At 31.2% G+C, this 12,714-nt stretch overlaps 1 protein-coding gene across 3 annotated transcripts; it reads right to left on the bottom strand.

Moving 5' to 3' along the window:
* Positions 1 to 521: 521 nt before the first annotated feature.
* Positions 522 to 12,271, bottom strand: LOC145103956 (DNAse I-like superfamily protein). Of its 3 annotated transcripts, none has more exons than XM_079041236.1 (8): positions 12,164 to 12,271; positions 11,837 to 12,015; positions 11,607 to 11,731; positions 11,086 to 11,390; positions 10,459 to 10,649; positions 1,718 to 1,826; positions 1,383 to 1,537; positions 522 to 1,183 (listed from the first exon to the last, which is right to left on the bottom strand). In XM_079041236.1, exons 1-8 carry the CDS (start codon positions 12,173 to 12,175, stop codon positions 922 to 924), a joined length of 1,338 nt encoding a protein of 445 aa, XP_078897362.1. In that variant the 5' UTR covers positions 12,176 to 12,271; the 3' UTR covers positions 522 to 921. The 3 variants fall into 3 exon arrangements, with proteins under 3 accessions (XP_078897362.1, XP_078897361.1, XP_078897363.1); XM_079041235.1 differs by having other exon boundaries at positions 11,086 to 11,437; positions 11,624 to 11,731; XM_079041237.1 differs by lacking the exon at positions 12,164 to 12,271 and having other exon boundaries at positions 11,086 to 11,437; positions 11,837 to 11,956.
* Between the last annotated feature and the right edge of the window lie 443 nt (positions 12,272 to 12,714).

Here is a 12,714-nt window from a genome sequence, read left to right as displayed (position 1 = left end):
AAAGTTTCTCAATAAATCCAAAATAAGTTATTTTGAATTACTTCAAATTGACACATTAAATATACATTGGGAGATTAATTGGTTATCTACTCTAATAAATGAAAGTTTTTTTTTTGACACATGTCACACTCTCATTTAATTTGTCAAATGTCATTTTGTGGTTATTTTGAATTAATTTCTTTTTCACATGTCATTTTATGGGTTTTTTTATTTTAATAAATTTCACATAATACTTTAATGTAATAATTAAAATAAATATAGTAATAAATGAATATCAATTTCATTAATGGACTTACCTTCTTATTTCAAAATTCTTAAATTAAAGCTCATTAGTTTATTTTGTTTATTTATTTAAATTTAAAAGATAAAAAAATCAAATTTAATAATTCATTATTTTTCTTATTTCAAAGTTCTTAAATATTTAGATCTTTATATTTAATTTTTTTAATTAACACATGTAATAAATGGGTGTTACACCTAGTACATAATATCTCAACGAAATTGTTTTATTGGGCTCAAAATTGAAAATATATGATCAATCCATTTCATATAGTAATTACTAAAATCTGTACACAGCAATCAACTAAAATATACTTACAAGAAGTTGGTTTCACCAACATGTAGTTGAATACTTACAAGAATGATATAACTTTAAATAATTACCTCACTAATATATATATGCCAATTACAATCATTTCAGAATCAAAGTTGGTGGGCAGAAAAAAAACATATCTCAAGGATTTTATGTTACAAAAATATATGCTACTATCTCTTGCTTTTGTACTTATATGTATGTATGTATATATCCAAATATATCAATCAAAGAGAGATGATTTCGACATTTGGGGCTGAAAAAATAAGGAGACCAACCTAGCACAGTGGAAACACAATGCAAATATACCCAAAATAATCCTCTCACTTTCATGGGGTCATTTTATTTTTAATATGGAAGCTTAGCCGACCGGAATGACTTGAATACTCATCATCGGAATGGAATTCTAAACTAGTTCTGGTCCGACGTCCAAACCTCTCTGATAAACAAAAGCTCTGGTACCTCAATCGTGAAACTTTAACTTCAGTAGAGAACATAGCTTTCACGGGCCTGTGATCCGACAATGGGGTTTCACTTCTTGTGTATAGAAGTTGCTTTAATCCCTCGCCCGTCCAAATTATTCTATCACACCTATACACAAGATAGACCCTTAATCAATGGATGCAAATATGTTGCAAATTAATATGACCAACACATTTTGCCATAAATGAAAGTCCGTTTTGTTAAGTGATATCAAGAAATTTGAGAACAATTTCTTTTTTTTTCTTTTTTTGCACGAATAGTGGACTCTTAGAAATCGATATTACATAAAATTAAAGAGAAAAAGTACCATGCAGGAGCACGTTTCTTTTTGCTTTTGGTTCCAAGATGACCACAACCATAGTATTCACCAGAACTCGGATGGTACTTGTAGGTAGGAGCAAAATTGATCGTTCCTTCATGCCAAGCTTCAAAAGCTTGACCATCCATGAGCTCCATTCGAAGCTTCAATTATTCAATCACATTCAAAATAAATTTGGTTATTTGTTTGTGCTTTGCTCTCTAACCTAAAGAATTCTTATATATTTGATGTTAAAGATGATTCATTTAACTATTAAACGTCAAAATAGACTTTGATCATGCTAAGTGAATTAAGGTATGTGATAATGTCGTTCTTCGAGTTACCTGATCATTCTCAAGCAGCGTATTCCAATCCTTCCTATTTACCAGCAATCTTGTCTCTCTCTCTGGTAAGGAAATCCGGTAATTTAGGTCTCCAAGCAACACAACCCGACTGCATTATTGGAATATTATATAAACATTAAAATACTACAATGAACAGATAAAGAACACAAACATGATAAAACTTGCAACGCCCAGGTTAAGAAAAATGATCTAAATATTTTTCAATAGAAACAAAATAAAACAATTTTATGTAAACCATCAATACCTTCATTTATGCGTAAATTCGTAAATACACTAATAAAGAAATTTTGAACATAGAAGAATAAAAAGAATGTTCAAAAAAGTAATTTCTTAATGAGACTTAATTAAAAATTAAAGCTGTTTATATAATGAAATTTTGAACATCAAGTATTTATAAAATTATATTTTTACACTTTTAAATTACTAAAACATTTAAACATTTTTAGCTTTTAGGCATGGGTTAAGAAGTAAAGACATAAATTTCATTTCAAAACTTTTGAGAATGTTTGTTTTTGGTATTTTGTATATATGTAAAATGCAATGACATATAGATGGTTAATTCTATATTAACATTAGATGATTTATTATGATTTTTTTTGTTATTTGGAACAATGTAAAAGCATGTGAGATGTTTTTAATATTTGATTAATTTAAATTTTTTTTTAAAATTTTAGTCGAGCCGAATCGAGCTCGCGAGTCGAGCTCGATAGTATCTAGTATTACATGATCAGTCAAGTCTGAGCATCAAATTTAGACTCGAAGCGAGTTCGAATCTAGCTTCGAGCTCGAGTAATTTAGACGAGTCGAGCTTCGAGCTTCGAGCTTAGCATTACTCGGCTCGACTCGACTCGTTTACAGCCCTATAGAAGACATAGACGGCGGTGAATTAAATATTAATTAAATTGCGAAAGAATTTTCAAATCGTAAAAGAATGACCCATTAATTAATCCTAGGAACGTTTCTTAATTATAAATTACTAATATAATAATATTAATATCAAAGCTAATTACACATATTTTATTAGCTGAAGATACCAAAGAAAAGAAACAAATCAAGCAATCATCTCTCTGGGGCGGTTTAATATTAATTAATTTAATAATTGGCCACTACCTTTGGCTTATTATATCAAATGTCTATGCAACTTTGATCAATTTTGAGTATAAATTATCAAATCTAGAAGAACAACACATAAGGATATCGCGCTTTATATAAAAAATTCATGGTGTTTATTTTTTTAATATCCATGATCCTATGAAATTTGCACTTGAAGAGTAGATATATCAGTATTCTATCATGTATGTCATTCTTTGGAACAGTTATACCATCAAATCTACATCAACTATAAATAGAAAACCATGTGAGCAACAAATCCAAGCTCAAGGAGGATTCAGACCAAGGCCTATGGAGAACAGAGTATCGGTGGCCCAAATTTATCCGTAGGAATAAGAGTACCCTCTGTCTCGTTCCTCCCCCTTTAAATTTGTTTGCTTTTTTCAAAGGTTTAAAACAAACAGTTTAAATGCCACCCTTGGTTTCACGGGCATGAATTCTGACCAATTATCACTAGAACAAGCATGTGGTGACTAAATTAAACAAGTACCGACACAAATATAGTAGTTTGAGTAATCTTACATTCTAAATCATTGGTATATTCAACAATGTATTTAAAATCTCAAAATTATGCTACTTATAGATATAGAATATCACAATTTATCATTTTGAATATAACATCATTGGATTATTGTATGTTGAACGCATGATTTGTTATCACTGGACCAATTAGGAAAGAATATGTTGATTTGAAGAAAACGATTAACAATAAGACGATGATCGACAAGATTTATAGTGAATATGGCATCATTGGAAGCCTTGGGGTTCACTAGTAGAGTAAACAGATTGCACATATGTTTATCTATGAACATATGTTCATCTATGAACATGGATTGAAGCTAAATTGGACACTGGCATTTGATTTCAATTTCATAAGTTTTAGTAGCTTTGACCATCTTACCCTTTTGTCTTAAATTTAATCTCATGGTTAGGAAGGTGGTAATGTGGTTAGGCGATGTTATTATTTGGTTATATGTTGAACCCACCCCTATATATATATATATATATATATATATTTCAATACGAAAAGAAAGCTCTTTAGCGGCGACACACCAACATTTCTTGTGGTGTGTGTGTGTGTATATATATATATATATATATATATATATATATATATATATATATAGAGAGAGAGAGAGAGATAAGTTCAATTGAGAAAATAAAAAAGGTTGAGAATGGGGGAATCGTTCTCAGCCACTCATTTATTTTTGCCGCAAAAACCTTTGTTGTACCAGAGGAAATGGATAAGGAATACACATGTGTTTCCAACAAAACATGTTTCCTTAAACTATGCTAATCATTACCTTAATATATACAAAAACATAGTTTTTTTTTGTTTTTTTAATTTTTAAGAAGCTATTTATATCGAAAAATGATTTTAAATATACCAAAATTCATGATTTTTTATTCTCTACAAATAGACATCCATATTGATATACTTTTAAGATAAAATAAAAAAAAATTTATATTTTCAGCTATCGTTATTCATAAGTGAATAAAAATGCATCAGATTTTTGCCACAGTATATTCGTTATTCACTTATGAATAAAAATATATAATTAATTTTTTTTACAGTTTAAGTATCATCTATACTACTTATTCATATATGAATAACAAATTAACTGTAACAAAAATCTGATAAATGTTTTATTCATATATGAATATAAAATATGACGACAACTAATACACGTTTTATTCATATATAAATATAATATATGATGAAAGATGATGTAAAAAATATATTTTAAGTAAGAAAACTTTATTGCGTGTCATATTCATATATGAACGATACTTAAACTATAAAAAAAGTTACGCATACGTTTTATTCATAAGTGAATAACGAATATACTGTAATAAAAATCTGATAGATTTTTTTATTCACTTATGAATAACGAGAGCTGAAACTCTAAAAAAAATAAGTTATTTATTTTATCTTAAAAGTATATCAATATGGATGTCTATTTATAGAGAATAAAAAATTATGAATTTTGATATATTTAAAATAATTTTTCGATAATAATGGCTTTCTAAAAATAAAAAAAACGAAAAAAAATATGTTTTTGTGTATATTAAGGTAATGATTAGCATAGTTTAAGGAAACATGTTTGCTTAGAAAACACATGTTTATCCGTTATTCATTTCCGACGATACGCCTAAGTGTTTTGCGGCAAAATAAATGTGTGGCTGAGAATGATTCCCCCATTCTCAACCTTTTTTTCTCAATTGAACTCTCCTCTGTCTCTCTCTCTCTCTCTCTCTCTCTCTATATATATATATATATATATATATATATATATATATATATATATATCTGAAGTTGTTGGGAATGTCTGAAATAATTAAATGGAAGGAAAGGCTGATAGAAATTGACTCTTTAAAGCGTATAGACTTGAAACATAAATCGAGGGTGAAATGGGAGGTTGATGGTGACAAAAACACGAGCTTTTTTCATGGTTTTGTTAGTAGGAATAAAAAGAAGATTGGACTGAATGGGTTGTTCATTAGTGGTGACTGGGTATCAGATCTTGTGGTTGTCAAAAATGAAGTTTTCAAATGTTTCCCTAACAAGTTTAGGGAATTAGACGTGGTTAGGCCAAAGATATTAAGCAATCGTTTTAAAAAAGTTATCAGAAATGATAGGGACTCACTCGAGGTCTCATTTATGGTTGAGGTGATTAATGAAGCGTTATGGAGTTATGGCAATGATAAAGCACCGGCGTCAGATGGAATTATTTTTAAATTTCTAAAGAAGTATTGGGAGGTTTTAAAGAAGATTTTGTGAAGTTCTTAAACTACTTTGAAGATTAGGGTTAGTTGAACAAACGTTAGCTACTCGTCCTTCATTTCACTTGTACCGAAAGTTAGTGATCCATTGTCTCTACAAGATTACAGGCCAATCAACTTGATTGGTTCCTTGTATAAAGCGAATATGAAAATTATTTCTCTTCGACTTAAAAAAGTTTTGAATAGTGTTATTAGCCCCGAGCAATTGAATTATGTTAGTGATAGAAGTATTCTTGTTCTTTTCTCGTAATGAATGAACTCTACTCATGGGCTAAGAAAGACAAGGAAAAAGTCTTGATTTTTAAGGTGGATTTCGACAAAGCTGTTGATTCTTTGAATTGGATCTTCCTTGATTCAATTTTGTAGTAACTGAACTTTGGGAATAAATTGAGAAAATGGATTTGGATTTGTCTTTCGACTAGTAGAGCTTCGGTTTTGGTTAATGACTCGCCGACTAAGGAGTTTGAGATTAAAAGAGGAGGGAGATAATGAGGCCCTTTATCCCCCTTCTTGCTCATCATTACGATGGAGGGTCTTCACGTTTCTATGGAGGCGGCTTGTAAATTACATAATTTTTTTTGTATTTCTCTCCCATATAATGGGCGTAACTTGTCACATCTCATGTATGCGGATAATGTTGTGTTTTCAGGCAAACAGTTCGAGATAAATTTTATAAATCTTAAAAGACTCCTTAGATGTTTTTTTCTTGCGTCCGGTTTAAAATTGAATCTTCACAAAAGAAAAGTGTTCGAGGTTGGAGTAGATGACATGGAAGTGGTTAGACTTGCGAGTATTTTGAAGTGTGAGCTAGCCTCTTTTCTTTTCAATTATCTTGGGCTTCCTATTAGAGCGAATATGAGGCTTGGAAGAAATTGGAATGTGATATTGTAGAGAAATTTAAAAATAAGTTGAGCAATTGGAAACTAACAATCTCTCGTTTGGTGGAAGACTTATTCTTGTCAATTCGGTACTCAATAGTCTTCCGCTTTAATACTTTGTGTTGTTTCGAGCTCCTAAAATGATCATTCTTCTTCTTGATTGTATTAGAAGAAGATTTATTTGGGGAGGGGATCCAAGAAAAATAAATTTTGTTGGGTGTCCTGGAATAAAGTTACTAAAGAGAAATCAATGGGTAGGTTGGGTGTTGGTTGCTTAAAAACTTTGAATAAGGCGTTAAATAATCTTTCTTATTTGGATGGCAAGTCGTTTGCCAAAAAGTCAATTCCGAGTGTTTGGATTGATATTTATTATATTAATTCAGATTTTGTTGATCTTGGTGTCTCTCTTGAAAGTTTTTTCTGTAAGGGTGGTGGGTGTATGAGAGAAAACCTTGTTTTAGAAGGATATTTGGTGTGGTTTGTGCCCCTTAAAAGATAAATTTCCTAATATCTATGTTGTGGATTCTAATAAAAATTATTTTATTTCAGAAAGTATTTTTAAGGGGTTGATTTCAGCTTTCGTTTGGAATAGGACTAGTGTAGACAAATTAGAAGGGGTAGGGAGAGTTGGCAATTAACGAAATTATCGAGTTTAATTGCATATTTTCATTTATCAGATGGTGCATATCCATGGAAGTGGTTTAGGGATGGTTCAAGAGTGTTTTCGGCAAAGTCTTTGAGATATGTTAGTAGTGATTTAGATCCTAGTGGATATACTCTAGAGTTCGATTGGGTTAGATGGGTTCCTCTCAAAGTGAACTAATTTGTTTGGAGGCTTTTATTAGACAAAATTCCGATTATGGTTAATTTGTCTAGACGTGGGGTTCTTGATAGCTCTTCTTCTTGATAATTTGTAATGGTGCTGATGAATTTCTTAACCATCTCTTATTTTTGTGTGAGTACGCTAAAACCATTTGAAACTGGCTTGGAGCATGGTATGGTTCTTCCTGTGATTCATTGCAATCTTGTTGAGCTTCTTGAGGTGTTGAAGGCCCAAAATCGAAACAGGAGATACACTCTTTTAAGGTTAGCTTTGGTTTACTCTACTCTTTGGCTAATTTGGAAGGCGCGAAACAAGCTCCTGTTTAGGAAGGAAAGAATTGTCCATCTAAAAACAGTAGATGCATCCAAGACTCTACTTTCAATTGGATTAAACATAGATCAAATTTAGTTTCTTTAGATTGGTATGTTTCGATTGGTTCCTCCATGATAAATTGTATTTTGTAATTGTTTCTCTACCATCTTGTTATTCTTTCTTTGGTTTAATATATTCCAATATATTCTTTCTTTGGTTTACTCTACTTCACGTTTCTATGGAGGCGGCTTGTGAATTACATAATTTTTTTTGTATTTCTATCCCATATAATGGGCGTAACTTGTCGCATCTCATGTATGCGGATAATGTTGTGTTTTCAGGCAAACGGTTCAAGATAAATTTTATAAATCTTAAAAGACTCCTTAGATGCTTTTTTCTTGCGTCCGGTTTAAAATTGAATCTTCACAAAAGCAAAGTGTTCGAGGTTGGAGTAGATGACATGGAAGTGGTTAGACTTGCGAGTATTTTGAAGTGTGAGCTAGCCTCTTTTCTTTTCAATTATCTTGGGCTTCCTATTAGAGCGAATATGAGGCTTGGAAGAAATTGGAATGTGATATTGTAGAGAAATTTAAAAATAAGTTGAGCAATTGGAAACTAACAATCTCTCGTTTGGTGGAAGACTTATTCTTGTCAATTCGGTACTCAATAGTCTTCCGCTTTAATACTTTGTGTTGTTTCGAGCTCCTAAAATGATCATTCTTCTTCTTGATTGTATTAGAAGAAGATTTATTTGGGGAGGGGATCCAAGAAAAATAAATTTTTTTGGGTGTCCTGGAATAAAGTTACTAAAGAGAAATCAATGGGTAGGTTGGGTGTTGGTTGCTTAAAAACTTTGAATAAGGCGTTAAATAATCTTTCTTATTTGGATGGCAAGTCGTTTGCCAAAAAGTCAATTCCGAGTGTTTGGATTGATATTTATTATATTAATTCAGATTTTGTTGATCTTGGTGTCTCTCTTGAAAGTTTTTTCTGTAAGGGTGGTGGGTGTATGAGAGAAAACCTTGTTTTAGAAGGATATTTGGTGTGGTTTGTGCCCCTTAAAAGATAAATTTCCTAATATCTATGTTGTGGATTCTAATAAAAATTATTTTATTTCAGAAAGTATTTTTAAGGGGTTGATTTCAGCTTTCGTTTGGAATAGGACTAGTGTAGACAAATTAGAAGGGGTAGGGAGAGTTGGCAATTAACGAAATTATCGAGTTTAATTGCATATTTTCATTTATCAGATGGTGCATATCCATGGAAGTGGTTTAGGGATGGTTCAAGAGTGTTTTCGGCAAAGTCTTTGAGATATGTTAGTAGTGATTTAGATCCTAGTGGATATACTCTAGAGTTTGATTGGGTTAGATGGATTCCTCTCAAAGTGAACTAATTTGTTTGGAGGCTTTTATTAAACAAAATTCCGATTATGGTTAATTTGTCTAGACGTGGGGTTCTTGTTAGCTCTTCTTCTTGATAATTTGTAATGGTGCTGATGAATTTCTTAACCATCTCTTATTTTTGTGTGAGTACGCTAAAACTATTTGAAATTGGCTTGGAGCATGGTATGGTTCTTCCTGTGCTTCATTGCAATCTTGTTGAGCTTCTTGAGGTGTTGAAGGCCCAAAATCGAAACAGGAGATACACTCTTTTAAGGTTAGCTTTGGTTTACTCTACTCTTTGGCTAATTTGGAAGGCGTGAAACAGGCTCCTGTTTAGGAAGGAAAGAATTGTCCATCTAAAAACAGTAGATGCATCCAAGACTCTACTTTCAATTGGATTAAACATAGATCAAATTTAGTTTCTTTAGATTGATATGTTTCGATTGGTTCCTCCATGATAAATTGTATTTTGTAATTGTTTCTCTATCATCTTGTTATTCTTTCTTTGGTTTAATATATTCCAATATATATATATATACATATATATATATATATATATATATATATATATATATATATATATATATATATACACACCACAAGGTGAAGTAGGTATTGGTTATAAAAACATAATTGATTGATAATCCATGTATTATTGAGGAAATTAAATAATTATGGCCATTTCATTTATGTTTATTTTTTCAATCGTTAAAGGAATATCTTTTTTATATATAGCATTCTTATTATTATATTGGTGACATTAAAATAAGATGAACTTTTTTTCTTTTTATTTTAAATGTTAAAGTAAGATCCTTTTGTCTCTTCCTTTGTAATTTATTTGTTATATATGATAAAGTAAATTTCTGATCTTTATATAATAAACATTACACTAAGATCCTTTTGTTTCTTCATCTGTAATATATCCTGTAAATACTTGCAAAAAAACAGTACTAATTAGATCTTATAAAGGTTGTTTTATATCATCTGCCGACTGCATTGATAACGACAAGACAAAAACATCAAAGTTCAATATATTCAGACCAGTTGAATTATTTTATGTGATCACATTCTTGTTATCTGTTTTTTAATTGGAAATCATTTTGGTAAATTAATCGACAAGTTGGTTTAAACTAGAAGCAAATATGATTGGTTGGTGTCTTCGCATTTGTTTATTAATAACTTAACCAAAAAAGTATAACTGAAAGCAACTTATAAATAACTTAACCAAAAAAGTATTGTTTTTCTATTATAAAAAATGAGTGGTCTTAATTTCGTTTTGAATTTAATTACCTGGTTCTATATATGATTCCTAATCGTGTATTATATAATTAAGTGTATTCCTAATTTCTTTTTGGTTTCTTAAAACAAAGATTTTCTTAGAAAAACGAAATTCGATGTTCAAAACATTTACTTCTTTGATTGAAAACGTACTCATGGTCAAGAATCTTCTTGGGCAGGTCAAGTGAAGGTCCCATGGCAGTGGGAAAACTCGTCCTGGACAAGATCTCCGCAGCATCGGAGTTTCTGTTTTTCTCGTCTCCTTCTCTCCCTCCTGATGCTAGATGACTACATACAAAGCAGAAGCTTGTCTCATGGAACTGAAACCGAACTGAAACTGAACCCTGTAGGTATAACATATATCACCAAACCGAAAATATAAAACAAATAATCATGGATTCAAGTCTCAAATTAGATGGACGGGTATTTTTTTTATTGAATAACCTTACGGGTGTCAATATAAATGATTTAGTAACAAAGATTTTGCATTTTTTTAGTTATGAAAATCAGGATATATATGTCCATCTTAACATGATAAACGTGCATGGCTAAACCTATGTTATGAGTAATGACAAAATGCAAGTGTAGGGTAGTAAGCATGATAAAGGAGTAAGAATGAAGCTCTTTTAGCCATGCTTAATGGCATGCTTGAGCCACCTGAAGTATTTTTCCCGTGGAATTTGATGTGAAATTAATTCATAACTTGTGATCGACAATTAATTAAATTCCATAAAATGACTTATGGGGTGAGATGTCTATGGAAAGCAAAAGAAAATTTACCTTATTCCCTAGGCATCCCATGATGCCACACCCTACGCAAGAGACATTAGGGTTTCGGAAGAATGGATGAAGATCACTGCGAACCCAAACCGATATCAGTATGCCAACCATTTGTTTGCTGATGAGACATCGAAACTCTTGTCGGATCATTCTACTCTCAATAATTGATTTGTTTCCTTTTCTTCCACGAAAGGATTTCCATTGCTTGTCTACCAAACTATCGTCATTGTAAGATACGTTATGTGATTTCTTGTTTAGGCTTCTTCTGATCAATGAGTTCCATTTCATCGATATTTTCTTCTTATCTGATCCAAGAACATTAGAGGCTCTTAGAGGAACCACTTCTTGAAACCTTAAAAGCAGCATGCATGGATATTGGATTGTTAATTAGGGTATTGATTAATTCCATATATAAGACTGGTATATACAATTAATATATATATATATATATATATATATATATATATATATATATATATATATAATTGTGTATATGTATATAATCAAAATCAGTGTTTTACTTGTAAAAAGAGAATACCCAAGTACATATATATCGCATGGAGTGTTGCATGTATCTAGCAAATCATCGATATTCAAATCTTCGGTAGGTGCAACACCGCCAACGTTCCATGTACTAACGAAGACCCTTTTAAAAATTTAACAACAAAAAGTAACATAATTAATTATACAACTCTCAATCAAAACACATTTATTTCAATTATACAATTTTATGTATATGTATCTTAATTACTTGAACTTTTGTGTATCATCGTGGTCAGTAAAGATGATCTTCGGACTAGGGATGTGTTCAAGATCCAAAGTTGGAAGATTAAGAAAAGAATCTGTGTTTCCCGGAAAATCTGCAACGAAGTTGTTTGATCCCAGTGTTTTCCTTAGTAGCTTGCTTGCTACCAATCTTGGCCATGTAACCTTAAACACAACATAATGAATATATGTTATCTATGTAAATATACACATTTGCATGTTGAATTCGTGTGTGCATGAGAGAGAGAGAGAGAGAGAGAGAGAGAGAGAGAGAGAGAGAGAGAGAGAGAGAGAGAGAGAGAGAGAGACTCACTTCTCCCAGCATGGTTTGAAAGAAAATGGGGGTGGTGTTCAAGACGAATTAAGGGAGAGCAGTATGGAAACCATCTCACAAAGAGAATATCCAAGGAAATATAAAGAGAGAGAGAGAGAGAGAGAGAGAGAGAGAGAGAGAGAGAGAGAGAGAGAGAGAGAGAGAGAGAGAGAGAGAGAGAGAGTTATTTTTTTACTTTTATTTCTTGTTCAATATATTTTTTATTATTTTATAGTGGGAAGCAAGTTGGAACTATAAAAACAATAAAAGTGACGTATAGGGTGATGTCTATGCATGGAAAAGACATAGGTTTGTAAACTTCTTTTACTTAACATGATATAATTAATTAACGTCAAATACCTCTTGATAAAAAAATATGGTTATTGTTAATGTAACCTAACAAAGTTATAGGTTTTGTTTTAAAATGTCGTTTTTGTTTTTCTTTTTTGTTTTCTAAAGGTATGAATTCAAGTTTTTAGTGTTTAAGGTCATCTCATTAATCCCTTACAAATCAGTAGGTTTAATGTGTCGCACAATAAATGAGTTGTTAC

Source organism: Lactuca virosa, chromosome 4 (assembly GCF_052849685.1).
Source record: "Lactuca virosa cultivar CGN04683 chromosome 4, Lactuca_virosa_CGN04683_v6, whole genome shotgun sequence".
Lineage (NCBI taxonomy): Eukaryota > Viridiplantae > Streptophyta > Magnoliopsida > Asterales > Asteraceae > Lactuca > Lactuca virosa.
Note: the sequence above shows the minus strand (reverse complement) of the source record. Positions and strands in the feature narration are given on the sequence as shown.